Source organism: Ictidomys tridecemlineatus, chromosome 6 (assembly GCF_052094955.1).
Source record: "Ictidomys tridecemlineatus isolate mIctTri1 chromosome 6, mIctTri1.hap1, whole genome shotgun sequence".
In the NCBI taxonomy this organism is placed as follows: Eukaryota; Metazoa; Chordata; class Mammalia; order Rodentia; family Sciuridae; genus Ictidomys; species Ictidomys tridecemlineatus.
In genome coordinates, this window is record NC_135482.1 from 177,446,997 (window position 1) to 177,465,652 (window position 18,656).

The 18,656-nt window shown below is 42.8% G+C and overlaps 1 protein-coding gene across 1 annotated transcript; it reads right to left on the reverse strand.

Annotated features, from left to right (window-relative positions):
• Nucleotides 1-10,178: 10,178 nt before the first annotated feature.
• On the reverse strand, nucleotides 10,179-15,707 carry Rasl11a (RAS like family 11 member A). The gene is made up of 4 exons (XM_005317051.5): nucleotides 12,565-15,707; nucleotides 12,141-12,197; nucleotides 11,963-12,042; nucleotides 10,179-10,899 (listed from the first exon to the last, which is right to left on the reverse strand). Exons 1-4 carry the CDS (start codon nucleotides 12,686-12,688, stop codon nucleotides 10,432-10,434), a joined length of 729 nt encoding a protein of 242 aa, XP_005317108.1. The 5' UTR covers nucleotides 12,689-15,707; the 3' UTR covers nucleotides 10,179-10,431.
• Between the last annotated feature and the right edge of the window lie 2,949 nt (nucleotides 15,708-18,656).

The following is an 18,656-nucleotide window of genomic DNA, read 5'->3' on the forward strand; positions in this document are numbered from 1 at the left end:
AGTATAGTAGCTTTCAAATCAGAAAGACTCAGGTATGATTCTTAGCTATGCCACTTTACTAGCTGAGAGACCATGAGAAAGCTAATTAACCTCTCACTGCCTTATCTGTCAAATGGTGATGACAATGAGGAGACTGAGGCAGGAGGATCACAGGTTCCAGGCCAGTCTGGGCAAATTTGCAAGATCTTTTTTCTCAAAATAAAAAATAAAAGGACTGAGGAAGTCGCTCAGTGGTATAATGTTCCTAGGTTCAAACCCCAGTACCACAAACAAACAAGACAACAACAACAACAAAAAAAAAAAAAGATCAGCTACTTGATAGACGTATTGAGAAGCTTAAATAAGACAATACATCTAAAACTCTTTATTATATGTGATGATTCATGTTAGACATCAACATAATTGGGCCACATGGTACCCAGATTTTTGTTCAAACACCATTCTGAGTTTGTCTGTTGGGGAGGTGTTTTTGGATGACATTAACATTTTGAATCAGACTAAGTAAAACAGATTGCCCTCCGGAAAGTGGGTGGACTTCTTCCAATCCTTCAGAGGCCTGAATAGAACAAAAGGTTGACCTCCCCCAGGAAACACAGACTCCTGCCAGCAGATGCCTTTGGACTCACCGTCCACTCTCCTAGTCTCCAGCTTGCTGATGGGCAGACCTTGAGACGTGTCACCCTGCAGGATCACATGAGCTAATTCCTTACAGTAAATCTCTATGTAGGTCTGTGTATACCTAGATACTGATTTGGGTCTAGATCTAGGTTAAGATATATATATGGATATTATATACACATACATATATACATATACGTGTGTGTGTGTGTGTATGTGTGTGTGTGTGTGTGTGTGTATCCTGTCTGTACTCTGTTTCTCTGGAGAGTTCTCACTGATACAATTATCACATGAACCAAGAGTGCATGCTTAGTAACTATGGTAACAGATTATTGTTGTTAGCTTTATTATTATGTTACAAGGATGGGACCAGCACACAGGCCCCAGCTAGGGCCTCTCAAATATTGTGCCGCCTCCTCTTACTTTCTCCAAATGTGGGGAAATTTGCTGGCCTTTCTTTACTGGCCCAGCATATGTACAGATACACACACACACACACACACACACACACACACAGGCATGCAATTCCTAAAGACAGCTCTGGACTAGACTGGTGGCAGGAGATGGACTTCTTAGTTCCTGAATGTGCACTGTGAGTTTCTGTTTTGACCTTGATCCTCCTCTGTGGTAAACCATCCACTCCCACAGCCCCCGGACTCCGGGGTTACATTCAGTCGTCCTCCTCCTCCCCCGCAGGGTGCTAACCTGCTGTCTCCCCACATATGAATCACTAGGGCCTGATTCTCAGGGCACTGGTCACAGGAGAGTCTAAGAACAGAATGAGGCAAGCGGGAGGGTGTCCCTGGGACATGCTGACTTAATGCCCACCACCTCCATCTCCCACCTACTGTCCTCACCCCAAGATGACTCTCAAAGTGGTGTCTCCGATTCACAGAGAGGGACACGGCTCTGATGGGTGGTGCCGAGAAAGACTGGACGCAACTCCACGAGGTCAATGCACGAGTGCCCAGCTTCAGAAGCACACTGAACCATGCGCACATGTCCTCTCATCAAGGATTTTGCTTCCTTCTTAGTCTAGCTGCTCCCCTGGGTAAACAGGGAGCCTGGGATGCATCCATGCTGCGATTTTGCTGGCAATTTCAAACTTAAGACACCCAGAGCTCGTTTGAACAGATTCCTCCCCCAAGGCTGAGACACACAGCAACAGAATTCCTAGGATCGAACCCCAGAATTGCCTTTTAACAAGTTTCTCAAAAGATCCTAGCATGCTCAGAGATCTGGCTAGAAGAAACAGGCCTGAGCTAAAGGGAATTCTTGTCCCACCCTGGAGCCACATCTTCTGGTTTCTTGACTTCTGTGACTTTAGACCATTACTTGACCTTTCTGATCTAAGCCACAGTTTCCTCAACTGAAATATGAGAGTGATAATAATTCTGTCTCAATGAACATACAAAAAAAAACTTAAGGGCCTGGTTGCTATGGTTTGAACACCTCCACCAAAACTCATGTTGAAATTTAATCCCCATTGTGAGGTTTTAAAAGGGTGGAAACTTAATCTACCCTGGCGTCTGGAGGTGAGAAATTTGGTAGAGGTTAAGGCTAATAAGGCATGGGTGGGGCCCTGATGCAGGAGTCCTGTTTAATAAGAAGAGGAGAGACCTGAGCTAGGACATGGTCCCTGTGCCACTATGGAACTCTAAAGAGAGTTCCCCACTAGCCCAGCACGGTGGTGCCCAGAGGCTTGGGAGGCTGAGGCAAGAGGATCGCTAGTTCAAAGCCAGCTTCAGCAACTTAGCAAGGCCCTGAGCAACTCAGCAAGACCCTGTCTCTAAATACAATATAGAAAAGGACTGGGGATGTGGCTCAGTGATTAAGCACCCCTAAGTTCAATCCCTGGTATAAGAAAAAAGAGAGAGAACGAGTCCTCACCAGCAAAAAGGAGTCCCTCACCTAGCTAGGAGTGTGGCTCCACCGTAGAGTGCTTGCCTAACATGTTGGAGGCCCCAAGTTTCATCCTCAGCACTGCTAAACAAATAAATAAAAGGAAGACCTTCAGAGATGGCTGCCTGGTCTTGACCTTCCCAGCGCTCAGATCTATGAGCTATACAAGTGCCTTTTCCTTATAAACCTCTCCACCTGTGGCAATAGCAACAGAAAGTGGACTCAGTCACCAGCAGATAGTAAAGAGTCCATAACTGTTAGGTATTATTATTGAAGAAATAACTGCTCCTACTCCTCCAAAAACCTTCTTCATCCCAGATAAAAATTGGGAAAAATCATCTCTCTAAGCAAGTACTGCATGTTTTAGACATGCAAGCAAGACCGAGAAGTATTCTTTTTTCAACAAGAGCTTCATATGTAATGTACGCATATGTCTTTTTTTTTTTTAAAGAGAGAGAGGGGAGAGAGAGAGAGAGAATTTTTTAATATTTATTTTTCAGTTTTCGGTGGACACAACATCTTTATTTTATTTTTATGCAGTGCTGAGGATCAAACCCAGCGGCTTGCACATGCCAGGCGAGCACATTACCGCTTGAGCCACATCCCCAGCCCAACTCATATGTCTTTAAAAATATATACAGCTCCAACTTACTGAGCACCATCTGTGTCAGATTTTTACCAAGAATTCTACCTGATGGACAGTGTTACATCCACTTTAAGGTAAGGAAACCTCATTTGTAGGAAAATGGTTGGAAGATCAGATTGTTAAGAAAAATAAACTTGGGTGTTGGGGCTGTGGCTCAGAGGTAGAGCGCTCACCTACCATGTGTGAGGCACTGGGTTCGATCCCCAGCACCACATACAAATAAAATAAAGATATTGTGTCCACCTATAACTAAAAAATAAATATCAAAAAAAAAGAAAAAGAAACCTGATTTAGAAAGACAGGTAGTATGTGTTTTCTCTCACACGAGGAGTCTAGAATACAAAAAATTAAGTGGAAGTAGAAGGGAGCCTATTAGGAAAGAAGGAGATCAAGAGGGGAGGGTAACAGGAGGAGTAAAAATGATTGAAATATGTTATAGGCACATATTAAATCCATTGTTTGGTATAATAAATATACTCTAATAAAAATAGGCTATATCTTAAGTTTAAAAAGAATTCTAAAGTTTTTAAGTTAAAAAAAGAATAAAAGTTTAAGTTAAAAGCTTATTCATTAAAAGTTTAAAAAAGAATAAAAATAGTTTTATTAAAAAATAACAATACTGGGTGTGGTGGTGCACACCTAATTCCCACAATCCGAGAGGCTGAGGCAGGAAGATCATAAGTTACAGAACAGTCTGGACAACTAAGTGAGGCCCTAAGCAGCTTAGTGAGACCCTATCTCAAAATACAAAATTAAAAGGGCTGGGAATGTCGCTCAAGTGCTAAAGTACCCCTGAGTTCCATCCCAATACAAAATAAATAAATAAATATATATATATATATATATATATATATATATATATATATATATATATATATTTCCTAATTTACATAGAGAATGAAGATAAGACATAGGATTATTTCAATTCATTAATTTTCACTGAGCATATGCCTTAAAGAAAATAAGGCTTTATTAAGAGTAATTTCACACTCTGGGGTATTCTCACTCCCCATGCAGCTCAGTGATCTGCATTCTTCATGGATTTTGCCAACATCCTCAGATGGGCGTCAGAGTCTTAAATTCACATCTTACCCCACAGAGTCACACCCTCAGAGCTGGGCCCCCAGATCTCCACTGAACTGAGTTTCTGGGAAAGTAGGGCTGTCTTGACCACAGCAATGCCAAGCACACACCAATGCATGAAGCAGGTGTTCCATGAATGTGATTTGAAATCATGCAAATCACAATTTTAGTGGTCTTTCTAGAAAATTGAAGGCACCCTTTGTGTTCGAGTAGCCCATCTCTGGAGAATGTTTGCTCTCCGACGCAAGAAGGGAAGAGGAGCTGTCTGGGATAATTCAATGGAAGGAACTCAGAATGTAGGTTTATATGTCTGAATTCATAAGTGATCCAAAAATAACTTCAGGGACTCTAATTTTTCTAATGGTTCAGCTTAGCAAATATTTTCAAGAATCCTGTTGTGTATTTGACACTCCAGCAGGTGCTATGAAGTCAAGGATGAATAACGATCTGTCCCAACCTTAATGGAGAAGACGTCCTACCTGGACAAAGTACGCAATGGCATCCAGGCATAAGAGCTGACTCTATTCTGTCTGGGATAGGCAAATTTCTACTCTTATGCAGTAACCTGTCCTGCTATTGCAAACAAATCATCACTTACATAGATTAATTTTTCCTACAGCCCTTCACTAACTGCAGGGTTTAGAAAATAATCTTTTTTTTTCCCATTATGACATCTTTCAAAGCAGCTTGAGACTAATTTTAACAAAGGCCTTCAAAACATTCCACCTTTTAGAGAGCGATCAAATGGTAAGAATAGCTTATTCATTGCACACAATATCTTTGCATTGTAAATTTGAATTAGTAACTTTGCACAATGAGATGTTCAAATTGCAACGTATGCAAGGAGCAAAAAAGCCATTTGAGCCCAAAATTAATGACTAAATAGTCGCCTCATCTTTCCTACTCACTCTATTGTTTCCCTCCGCCTTCCACAGATGTTTATTTAATTCCTTTCTCTAAACACATATTATTAAACTTTAGAACTTCCGTTGTGCCCTTCACCTCGACATAAGCAAAACAAATTTGTGTTCTTCTGTTATGATTGATTTATTTTTCCGTTATTCCAGTTTGCTTCTCTTGAGTTGCATGTGAAGTACAGAATGTTTGCAGGATGTACAATCCAGCCATTTGGCTTTTGTCCATTTCTCTGGGACTACACTGGTTGCAACATTAATTAAATCATGCAGACGGGTTTAGAGCAAAATTATTAACTGAGGTTTGACCAGAGAAAGACGAGTGAATGGAAATATCAAAGACAGAGGGGCTGGGAGTGTAACTGCAGAGTATAGCACTTGCCTAGAATGTGAGAGGCCCTGGATTCTGTCCCCAGCGTCACACACGTGCACACATACAATTCTTATTACTGAGGCAGAGACGGCTGGGAAGTAAAGAAGTTCTATGCCGGTCAGCTTTCGGTTATTCTAATCAACTTATAAAGAGAAAAGGTTTATTTGGACTCACAGAGGTTTCAGTCTATGATCAGCTGGACCCATTACTTTTTTGGCCTGCGGTGACACAGCACATCACAGCAGAAGCATGTGGCAGAGGAAAATTGCTCCCCTATCGGCAGGGACCCAAAAAAGGAATATAAAGAAATTAGGGTCCCACCAGACCCTTTCAGGTCATACCCTGATGACCTGAAGATTTCTCCCACCTCTTAAGTGTTCCACCACCTCCCAATAGTGCCAAGCTGAGGACAAATCCTTTTATACCTTTTGGCTTTTGGTAAATATTCCAGATCCAAACTATAGCAGAGACCAAGGGAGGCTGTGGTTCCACCTGCCTCCTGAAGATGGAGGTGATTCTCACCTGACACCTCAGAGGCCAGGCAGATCTATGGGTAAAAAAAAATGTACAGGCACTGTCCTTTCCACATGCACCCAAGTTGCCAATGTTCTTCCCAATGCTTCTTTCCAGTGCTTCAGAGGAAAATGATGGCACCCAAATCTTTAATGGCTCTTCCCTTTCCATTTTTGGGGTATAGTTGGACACTGGAGTTGAACACAGGGCCTCATGCATGCTAGGCAAGCACTCTACCACTGAGCTACACCCCCAGCCCTTTTCATTTCACTTTGAGACAGGGTCTCATTAAGTTACCCAGGTTGACCTTGAATTTGCAGTCCTCCTGCCTCAGCCTCCCAAGTATCAGGGATCACACGCATGTGCTTCTCTCTCCACTTTTGAGGGGAGGGGTTGAGTTGGCTTAGCGTTCAGCTTCCCTCAAAGGGTCCTCTTCTTTACACACAAATCCAACCACTTCCTGTTCTGTTTCCTGATAACTGCATGTTTATATCTTCCACTTTCAAGGCTACCATCCCAAGAGCCTTCCAGATGTTCCCTAAGTACCATTAGCCCCAAGAGACTTCACTGCCAATCAGCAGGAGGCTGAGAAAAAGAGACAGCAGGCAACAAGCTCCCTCTGGGACCAGCACGGGCCAGCAGCTTTCGTGCTGGGTGGATTCTGGCCTGAAGACAGCACTTTCTGCTAGGCCCATCTGCTCATCCGAGCCCCCAGAGGCTGCCCTGGGACTCAACTTCTGATCTCTCAGGTCAGGGGACTTTCTGTTCTTACCATTCACGCCTGGAAACTTGATCAGAGGCTGCCTGAAACGACTTGTGCATTGTTTAGCTTTTACATTATGATTTAAATTTTCCCCCGTGGGATATTTGATCTCAGATCCTTGAGAGCAGAGAAGCCTCTGGCACCAGCTAGTGATCTGGACACCTTTAGACTGCAGCCATGAATCAGAGAATCGGTTGTTCTTTTGTCTATGTTAGAATGCATAGCAGGAAGCTACAATGGATAATGATAGAACTCCTTTTGTTCTGAGAGCATGCAAACCAACAAAGAGAAGGCCCTATTTAAAAGATGATAGAATCCCCCAAAATATATATTTTTAAGTATTTTGACACTCCTTTAGATATATTATTTAATTTTTTTAAACCTTTGTGCCATTTTGTATAGGTGAGCTCCCCTCGATACCACAGGTAGGGGCAGAGATGTCCTTGGATGGAAAGGTAATGATCTGCAATCGCCACAAGCTGTGATATCAATCAGTTCCATTCTGTCACTGCTAGTGAAAAGTCTTTATGCAAAAACCCTAGAGTTGGGAGCTGGGTTATGGCTCAGCGGTAGAGCTCTCACCTCACACGTGCAAGGTCCTGGGTTCGATCCTCAGCACCACATAAAAATAGTTATTGTGTTCAACTACAACTATAAAAATAAATATTAAAAAAAGCCCTAGAGTCTTTATTTTGCAAAGTAATAATTTATTTCACTATAATCTCCTATTATTATCCCTTAGCACCAAAAAAATAGTTCATTTATTTATTCATCATGTTTACTGAAAAATGACCACTCTATTCATAAGCCCTGGACTAGAAGCTGGGAATACAAAGTCATAAAATGAAGTTATTGCTCTCAAGGGATACTCCCTACATAGTGGGGTAACAAATAACTATGTGACATAGTTGGGTTATAATACAAATGCAGGGGTAGAGAGGGACAATTAGAGAAGGCATCCTGGAGCTGAATCTAGCATGTGACTTTAGTCTTGGAAGATGAGTTAGCCAGACCTAAGGTGTAGAACAGGAAAAAAATATTGTGTTCGTTTGTGGCAGAGGTCTGCCAATAGGTTCGTTTATGCCAAGGTAGGAGGTATAAAAGAGATTGGTATGCACTGAGAAAGGAAGACAGTTCTGTTGGTATGGAGTGTTTGTTGGGAATGTGTGTTTGCTTTTGGAGAGGTGATAAAAATTCTGATGCCACATCTCATGTGTATTTTATAGATACGGAAGCCAGCTGAATATTTTTTTCAATCATGAAAATAAAATTATTAGGGTTGGTATAGGTAAGGTTGTTCTGGTGTAAAGAAAGAATTGGAGGGCCTGTAATCCCAGCAGCTCGGGAGGCTAAGGCAGAAGTATTGTAGATTCAAAGCCGGCCTCAGCAATTTAGCAAGGCCCTAAGCAACTCAGTGAGATCCTGTCTCTAAATAAAATACAAAAAAGGGCTGGGCAGTGGCTCAGTGGTTAAGTGCCTCTGGGTTCAATCCCTAGTACCACAAAAAAAAAAAAAAAAAAAAAAAAAGAAAGAAAAAGAAAAGAATTGGAGGGATATCAATTGCTGGAAGCCAAGAAAACAGAGGCTTTCTTAGCTGCTTGCCTCCCAGTCTAGACAAGAGATGCAAAAACCCATATTAAGGCAGAAGAGTCTTTAGAGGAAAACAGGAGAGAGACTGACAGAACTGGAGCCTGGATGGATGTGAGGGTGATATACAACTTTGAGATGATTCCAAACACTTACACAGCTTGCTATGCCAGGTCTCTTTTTGGAGTGTATTCCTCTTGTCTTTGAAAGTACAACATTATACCAGAACCCACATGGGAGAACTTGGAGGGAACTCCCTCTTCCCTAGGGAATGTGATATCCAACCTTATCAGACACCATATGTGAGTTACTGTCCTAGTTACTGACCTCAATTACTGGACTTTGAAATACATACACTCAAGAGCTTGACATGCAATGACAGGGCTACAGTCTGCAGGCTGCTTCTCTGAAAACCTAGAGCTCAGGCCGTAATAGGGTGATACCCTATTAACATTGGAGGGAGTTTCCAAAGCCTTACCCACTGCTGTGGTCTGGATGTAAGGTGTCCACTGAAAGCTCCTGTAACAATTCAGAAATATTCAGAGGAGAAATGATCAGATTTTGAGACCTGTAACCTAATCAGTCCTAGTTTGAATGGACGAGGTGCTAACTGTAGGTAGGTGAGGTGTGGCTAGAGGAGGTGGGTCACTGAGGGCATGTCTTGAAAGGTTGCATCTTTTCCTGGCCCCTTCCTCTTACTGTCTCTGCTTCCTGGCCCTGCATGATTGAAGAAGTGCTGCTCCACCACACTCTGCTGCAATGATGTTTGGCCTCATCTTGGGCCTAGAAATATGGACTCAGCCCACCCTTGAAACCATGAGCCAAAATGAACTTGGCCTATTCTGTGTTGTTCTTGTCCAGTATTTTGGTCATAGTGAGGAAAACCTATCACACCCACCAACACCTGCACCTCCCTCTAGATTGAGAGACCTCACATGTCTTGTACTTCACTTCATTAGTTAAACAGCTGCTCCAGATAATTGTATAAAGACACACACCTCAGGAGCTGGACATATAGTTCAGTGGTAGAGTGCTAGGCCTTGGATGCAATCCCCATTACCCTCCTCTCAAAAAGGATTCACCTCAAACTTTAATTAGACTTTTCTTTCCATACAGGCCTGTTCCCATTCTAATCGAGCAATGAGCTCCAACAATTTTGGAGCTCACTCACTGTGGATGAATGTACCTCATCTATGGAAGTTGTTCCTTGGAAGGTTAGTTCACATTATTTCCTTAAGCATTGTAAACTTAAGAAAAATTTTCTTTGGATACAATATACATAATTCATGAAACCGTATTTTGATCATCTCCTTATTCCCACCATATTCAACAGAGGGTCAAGGAGACAGGAAGGGAAGGAAAATTTCGAGTCAACTCCTGGATGGTAAGGCCCACTTACTGATTTAAGGAATTCTAGATTTTTTTTATTGCTGTTGTTTTTTTCTTTTTAATGGGTACAAAGACTGCACTTGTATTTGCACCAATAAATAATAATATTCATGATTTGTAACTTTTTAGCATCAGCTCACAATGTACCCCTTCCTGTGAAAACCACAGTGTCAATTTCAGGACTGTGGCAAAGTGCCCTACTTTTAAAGCTATCCTGCAGTTATTCAAATCCCTTTCCTCCTCCACATACTTTCTTTCCCCCACAGCAGACTCCCTCTACATAACCCACTCCCTACTGAAAGACACCAATCAGAGTTCAAACTCAAGGCAAGCATTGAGCAGTTCTGGGCTCTGGTGCAAGTATGATTTCTATAAAAAGACATTAGAAAATAAGGAGCAATGTTGCCATTTTGCCTTTAATGGAAAAGTGGCTCGCAGTTACAGTTAAAAAAAAATCTTTTATTTAAAAAAACTACCCAACTTCTAGGCATTCAGTTTGAATTTTTAGTAACACACATACACTTGGAAACCAATAAAGTCTTTATAAAAATAAACTCTGAATGTATGATTAAAAAGGGAGAGGTCCAGTCTTTGTAGCTGCACAAATGCATAATAAAAAGGATGTCAGTCTGTCTGAGATGTTTTACCCCAAGGTGGAGGGTGCTTTTACTTTGGAAGACAGAGCCTGCTTGAAGCGTCTCTTCAGGTCCTGCATGTTGGGAGAGCGTGGCCGGGGGATGATAGAGGCCCTTCTCCGCTCCCCACTGAGGCTGTGCAGCTTGCTTACTTCTTTGCAAAGATGCTGAAACACATCACAGACGTCTTCATAGTTTTCACTAGTGGAAATTTCAAGGAATAGGCTGCCCAGCTCATTGGCTAGCTGAATACCATCATGCGTTTGTACCTGCCGGGCATGCAGAAGGTCCCCCTTATTGCCCACTATGATGACAGGGGCTTTAGAATCAGGATGAACCTTCCGGATATGCTGATAAAGGGGCCGGATGGACTGGTAGCTGTCATAGTCTGTGATGGAATAGACAAGAAGAAAGCCCTCGGCCCACTGCACGCACTTGGATAGAGAATCAATGGCCTGGCTGAGGTTGTCTTGGGCCTGAGGAAGATCAAAATGAGATCAGTCAAGGAAGCCCTCGATGAGAGGCAAGCTCAACTCTAACATCAAAGTAACCCTGGAAGAAACACTGGGAAAAGAAAAACACTAAATATGGTTTTCAGGTTCTACTCAGCTTCTGTTAAGGAGACTTTTGACAGGGAGAGTGCAAATTCTTAAACTCCCTGCTTGGCTTATTTTATTTGCTGATATCCATGGGATATTTTTAAACCCTCTGCTTGACAGGCAATCTCTGGTGAACCCTGGCTGACTGAAGAATTACTTCAAACCAGAATGGCTCAATTTTTAGGGAACTAATTCATAATAAACAAAACTTTGAAAAGAAGCCAAGATAAATATCTATTCCCAAATCTATGAAAATATTTTTAGCAAGCAACTTCTTGAGAATGTTACAGAAACAAATTCCTCTCTTTGGGTTCTTTCACAGACCTCTCCTCCCTGGAAGGGATTAGCAATTAGTAACTTGTTAGTTAAGTTATATTCCAGAACTGGCCAAGGGGTTATCTGATTGCAATTACTGACTTGGGGGAACGGCCAGTAACAGAAGCACTCCAGGAGAATTTGCTAGCCCGAAAGACCCTCTCCCACCAGAATCCCACCAGCTTTTCTGTTTTATTTTGTTTTATATGATGCTGGGGATGGAACCCAGGACTTCATACATGCTAAGCACATTCTTTACCACTGAGCTATAGCCTGAGACTGGGTTTGCTTTTTTAATTGTTTCATGGTTGATCTCTGAAACTGGTAAGACCCATCTAAGTAGTGATAGTCTGCCAGGGCAGCAGAGAGAAGTGTCAGGGAGCTAAGAGGAAGCTACTTCTAACCAACCCCACCTTGGAGGACTTCCAACACTACAATTCCCAGTCCCACACTTGTAAACGGTTGACTCTTACATTTAAATGTATACCTTTAGCATGTCACTGGGACCAATAGCACAGCCTCTGACCAGCTTTATGCTGGTCTCCCCTCATCCCCACCCTGGCCCCACTTCCATCCCCCACCCAGAATGTTCTAGCAGGGGCTCTTTGCTCCTGGCAGTCTTTACCTGGATACCCCCAGGAGTGTCCTGGATCTGCAGAGACAGCTGGTCTCCCTCCACATAGACGAGACGTGAATACAACTTGCCTAGAGAAGGAAAGAGAGTTTGCTTTTAAATTCCCACACTCGGATCAGCAAAAAGAAACATGAAGGCACAAAAATATTGATTATAAAATTATTTTAACCTGTATTCGGCTCATAGTCGCCAATGAATCTCTTGGTGAGGAAGCGCACAATCATTGCTGAAAAGGAAATAGGCAAAATCAATTCAAAGAGTAGAAGACAACAGTGACGGGCCTCTGAGCCGCATGCACTCCCTGAAGCCCAAGGTTCTGCAAGACCGAAGGTGCCATAAGTTGGTCTCCCTCAGCTTTTATGAAGGGACATACTGGAGGGACAATTCCATTCTCAAACAGGCGTCCACCCCAGCGAAAGTCTTGGAGTATGCGCCCAGAAGAGGCAGGCGGGTGTAACGGGCCGGGACTGAAGGGAGACCCTCTTAGCACCAAAACGGCCAGATTCATCCGGTCCCCAGCCCTCCAACCTCCACCAAAGCTCCCTCCCTGGAGGACCTCCAGTTGTCGCTTCACGGGTCTCCGCCACACTCACCGCTCTTTCCTACACGCCCGGCTCCCAACACCGCTAGCTTGATGTCTTTGGGTAGGAGGTAGTCGGAGGAGCACTCAGGAATGGGAGCCAGCAGAAAGTGCCCCGACATGTTGAGTGGCCGCATGGAGCGCGTCGGGCAGTGAAGCGCGCAAGCCGAGCGGTCCCGGCCTCGACCGCACCTGGAATCGGCTCGCGAGCAGAGAGCGCGGGAACACCGGGCGCCAGGACGGTGGCGGAGGCCAGCCTAGCTGTCAAGTTCCGCGGCTTTAAAAGCGCTCGGCTTGCGGGGGAGCGCGGTGGCCGCCTCCAGCTCCTCCTATTCCCCGCCCCTCCCCGTAGCGGCGAGCTGGGGCGGGAGCAGGGTGATCCAAAGGGACCGTCACCGCAGGCGTGCGCACCACTTTGCAGTCTGACGCGCAGTGCTAGGGAACCTGCACCGCTCTGAGCTCGCGAACCCTGGAAATACGGCCACCAGCCATAGAGACCATCATCCTGGCTTTCAGGCTGTATCTGGCACTTCCGCGGCCCTCTCCGCCCCACAGTGGCCAGTTTTGGTCACTAGCTCTGTAGGTCAACCTGTGATTAGAGCTAATGGAGGAAAGAAAAAGGGAAAAACGCAATTGGTCGGATATTTCTGCAACAATGGAAGGGATAGAATCCTGTGGAATGCTGCTCTTTTATTTTCAAAAGGTGCTGAGGTGTGACATTCTTTTGGAAAAAAGGATGGAGGAGGCAAGAGCCACCCAGCCCCCCAACCCCTCCAAGTATCACTGGAGATAACTACAGTCACTTACATGTGAAGTCCCCTTGGGGGCAGTCGTTTGCAGCTCAGCATCCAAACCTTGGCAGCCCCTTCCCTGCTGGCGCAGGCTGAATTGACTCATTGGTAAACAGTGAGCATTCCACCTGCTGAGAGCTCTGGTTCTGGACTAATTCTCCATCATTAATTCTGTTTACGCACTTGAGTCATGGATTTACTTCATTGTTCAAGTATTTACTTCTAGATACACGGTGGAGTTTATAGAGAGGGGGCAGGGGAAAGGGAGGAAGAGGACACAGAAGAGAAAAATGGCCTAGTTCTTGGAATTCAGGAGCCCACCATAGTAAGGCAGGAGCCTAATAAAGACCTCATGCTTTTGATCTGCTGTTTTCCAAACTCTTCTGTCCAATTGCCTATTAGCCCCACCCTATTCATTCCCTTGCTCTATCCTGGCTTTATCAGTTTTTGCTGCTTGACAAACCACACAAAATTTAATAGCATAGGACAACAATCACTGCTTGCTATTGCTCACAAGGCTATAAGGTCAGTGGGTGAGTCATTTAATCTAGGCCAGGCTCTGAAGATCTTGGCTGAGCTCTTTGCTGCACTAGCAGAGTTCCTAGTCTTGGGAGAGGCAGAGAGCTGGCTACTATGCTCCTGCATTGCTCAAGTCTGACAACTAACTGGCTAAAGGCAATAATGGGGGAGGAGCAGTGACAAAATCACATGTGTTATATCCAGCAGTTTGGAGGGCTTATTCTTATGTGGCAAGTTCCAAGGAGTGAGTGGAAGTGGACAATACCTCTTGAAGCCTTGGCTCCAAAGTAAAACAAATCACTTCTGTTGCCTTTTGCCAGCCAAAGTAAGTCATGAGGTCAGCACAAATTCAAGGAGTGAGGAAATGCACTCCACAGCTTTATGGAAGCAGCAGCAAATTTGCATTTGAAATAGTTAGGACAGAAAGCAGTAGAGAATGGGATCCATTTTTGGAATTGAACACACTGATGAATGTGCCTCCATGCACCCAGCAGCCCTAGCAGGCCTGTGGAGCTGTCCTTGACCTCAACCTCTCACATTATGGGTTAATCACCACATTCTATTATTTCTACTGCCATGTTTCTTGCTGTCTCCTCTTTTCCATCTTTACTGCTCTTCTCATTTTTCAACTGAAGAATTCTGAATAATCATGAAATAGACTATAAATGGTAATTCAGTTTACTTGTTGCAGAGTCTTCTCTGATCACTGCCACCATTCCCACTCCTATCTTGCAATTAGTTACTCTCAGGGCACCCTTGGCAGCGTATATCACAACTGTCATTACTTTCTGGTGGAATGTTTGTTTCATGTCTGTCTGTAGAGGGCAAGAACCCTAGCTTACTTCTATCACTAGTGCCCAGCATGTAGTGGTACCTGGGACTTTCAAGGACCTCAATAAATGTTTGTTTATTGGCTGATTTTCTGAATGAATAAATGGATGAATGATGGCTTCACTGTAGGAACTAGAAAATACAGAAGTCATACTTATGATCATCATCCCTTGCATTTGTAAGCAACCTGCTCTCAGGAGGAAGCATCCCAGGAAACATTTGCGGTAACTGGCCCTATTTAAGTTGTACTGACTTTTGGCTGTTCACAAGGCAATCTTCTTCCATTGTACTTCAGTTTAACAGGAAATATCTGTAACAGGGCACCTTCCTCCCTGACAGAGGAAGAGGCACTAAAAAGGAAAAAACTGTTTAGGAAGCCACTGTGAAGCTGTTAGGAGTTGTTGGGTAATTCCATGATGGGGTCTGGCACTGTTTACAAGATGGCTCTGCAGCACTGTTTTCACCCAAACCAAAAGGGAAGAATTATCTTGCTTTGTCTCTTTTATTGTGAAATAAAACAATTCTCACAAGAACTCAATCGATTTTCCCTTACATTTCATGGGCCAGAGCAAAGAAATCAAGAAAGAGATGATCCATGAAGGTTGGGATTGCCATGACTAGCTTAGGTGATCATGGGTACTCCCTGGGGATGGACACAGTGCTGCTCCCATTCAAAATTAAGAAATAGAAGAGAGCGTGGCCGCTGGGTAGCGGCTCAGGGGATCTGCCACAAACCCACTTCACTTTTCTGGGGTGAAAATGCAGAACTTTCAAGGGAAAAAAATGAGTCATTTTTTATTAAATCTTAAGCATATCTGTTTACGTTCCCTACTTTACATCCCCTCTCTGGAATAAGATTATTTTAGTTTAAGATCACCCAACAGTGAAGATTCCTAAGACTATCCTTTGCTCAGTGGCAATTATCCTCCATTTCGCACTTACCCTGCACCTTTGCTGAGAAGAATTCAAAATGTTATTCTATCCTCCTTTCATTTACAAATACAGATAAACTGTGACCTTTTAGAGGAGACAATAAGCTACTGAAATGAAGAATTATAAATAGCATTTCTCAAGTGTTGCTGCTTGTGTTCTGCTATTTCATTTTAGATTTCTTTGTGTCCAGAGTTATGTAAAATTGTGGTGCAACCATTATAACACAGGCATGCTGAAGTAGTTTTTAAAAGATAATAGAAATGCGTAGGCAAAGACTCAAATACACAAATCTGTGGGTGTTTAGAATGAGTGTGAAGGTCAGAATTTAGTAATACACAAATAACATCAGACTTGGGAAATTATTAACTCTTTACCAGTCCAACAAGAGCTTGAATTCTAGCCCTTGGGAAAAAGGGTCCTCCTCTAATTCATGAACATCGCACACCCCACCATCCATAACCCAATATCAACTATCTTTACCGTGTATCCTAAATCCATCGATAATGAGTTTCTGGTGCTTCAGACTCTGCTTTTGAGGTACTTTCCCCAGAATAGGAATGATGCTTCTGTCCTCTACTAATTCCCTATTTTATTTTAACAATAGTCAAAACTGTTAAAAATCTACTGTCTGCAAGGCTCTAGTACAGAACACAAAGAACAGCTAACTTTATATTATTAAACATACAAAGTACCAGACACTCCTGCCTGCCTTCACAGACATCCCTGTTGTTGTGAAATTAATTATCATTTATAAATTACTGAATTTAGCAAAAAAAATTCTCAAATATTATCTCAATTCTTAACATTTAAGTCTTTATCAAACCTGTGTAACAGGTTAAAAAAACCCCAAAACTTCTAAATTAGGGTTTAGACAAGCTACATTTAGTAGTAGAGACCCTAAGCCCTCTGACTGTAAATCTACCCCTTTCCACTGGTGTGGAGAGCAGGATGAAGAATACTCTGGACAGGTAAATGCAAGGACAAAGCAGATCAGGTGTAAGCTCCAATAGGACAGCTACAGGGAGATCAAATCTGAGATGAGGGAGATATCAGGGAGTTACAGGGAAAGAACAACTGATCTCCAAGCCTGAGTAGTATTTGATAGATGGAGGCTCAGAGGGAGGGTAAAGGCATATGAAGTTGAGTGAAGAGTATGTGCAAAAGGTGAGAAGGCAAATGGCAAGTTTGAGGAATTATGAGTAGTCTCATAGAGGAGAGACATGGTGGGGACCACAGGATTGGGGGCCAGCCTGTGGATCGCAACATGCACCATGCTAAGAAGTTTACCAGGAAGCTCAGAAAAGGTATTGAATGTTCTTGCAAAGGGCGACTTTTCACAGGCAACAGTGTTAGCGCTAGGAGCTACAAAGAACAGATATGGTTTCTCTTCTCAAGGATTTTAAAACAATTTACTTACTCATCTCCCATGAGCAATTAATTTTCTTTTCTTGCTCAGGTGGAGCAAAAGTAAAAATCCAATTGCATCTTGAATTGAGCTATCACCTCATTTTCCAGAGACTAACTAAAGAGTACCCCACTGGATTTATTTCCCAAGCCAAATAATTTCATAAAGCTCTAATCTTGATGGAAAAGTATGTATGAGAGCAATTTCTCTGAGCCCTTTCCATTAATGGCTTATGAGATGGTCTGTCCGGTGCTCCCTCACCACACACTTTTCACTATTTGGAAAGAAACACAATACAGAAGCTCAGTTGTTTATTCATTTCTCTATACATATTTTCCACCTTAGCATAACAGCTGCAGATTCTGCCTATTGTAATGGAAAACTAGGAACCTAATAGATTTTTGTGCTGAGTTTTTTGCATGCATAATACAATTTTCTCCCCTTAAGTAGGGCTGGGAATGGAGAAATATGGCATAGACACTCATTGCAAGTAAATCCAGTTTCAAATTATTATTCTTGTGCTCAGAAAAGTCCACCTTGTTTGTATTTTAGCAATTCTATCACTAAATTTTAGGAATTGCTTTATAATATTTTAGCATTTTTCTATCCCAATACAGAGAAATTGTTAATGCTATAATAGTGGGAATATGGAAGAGATATGAACCTTTTTTTTTAAGAGAGAGATTGGGGGGAGGGGGGGATTTTTTAATATTTATTTTTTAGTTTTCGGCGGACACAACATCTTTATTTGTATGTGGTGCTGAGGATCAAACCCAGGCCGCATGCATGCCAGGCAAGCGCTACCACTTGAGCCACATCCCCAGCCCCTGAACCTGTTTCTTTGTTTTTGCCACAATAGAGGAAAACTTCAAAGAATATAAGTTTGGGATTGGGTTCAACTGAACAAAAACAGAAGACCTCAGAAGATACCAGGCCAGATAAAGAGACAAAATTCAATGTTTCAAGGGGCTATGCAGTCTCATTTAGTGTCATGGCTCTAACAGGCTTAAAAAAAAATAGGTGAGAAGTTTTTTTTTTCTTTTTTTTTTTTTAAGAGAGAGGAGAGAGAGAGAGAGAGAGAGAGAGAGAGAGAGAGAGAGAGAGAGAGAGAGAGAGAGAGAGCGAGAGAGAGAGAGAGAGAATTTTTAATATTTATTTCTCGGCGGACACAACATCTTCGTTGGTATGTGGTGCTGAGGATCCAACCCGGGCCGCACGCATGCCAGGAGAGCGCGCTAACGCTTGAGCCACATCCCCAGCCCAGGTGAGAAGTTTTATAGTTAGAATATTTTTCTTAACAAAAGGGAATTGTCTGGTAAGAGGTGAACTTATAAATTCACAATTTGTGGTGGTTGCTCATTATTTTAAAAACTTGCATTTCAAGGCAGACACATAATTTTGTCAGCACACATAAACACACATTGCTCAAATCTCAGATTTTTAATTCGTCTTTCCTTTTACACAACCTTCTAAATTAATTGTATAATATTTGTAGGACATCCACAGGGGCTGGCCAAGAGAGAGTGTAAGCTTCAGCAAATGTGAGCTGTTACTCAAGTCTCGAGTGTATCAGAGAAAGTTAAAGACAAAGATAGGTGGTTCTCAAACTTAAGCATGTTACTTAAT

Coding starts and splice junctions, on each gene's coding strand:
- Rasl11a (XM_005317051.5), bottom strand. CDS start 12,688: ATGCGGCCACTCAACATGTCGGGGCACTTTCTGCTGGCTCCCATTCCT. Junction 12,198..12,564: donor CGGGCGTGTAGGAAAGAGCG/GTGAGTGTGGCG, acceptor TTTCCTTTTCAG/CAATGATTGTGCGCTTCCTC. Junction 12,043..12,140: donor CGACTATGAGCCGAATACAG/GTTAAAATAATT, acceptor TTCCTTCTCTAG/GCAAGTTGTATTCACGTCTC.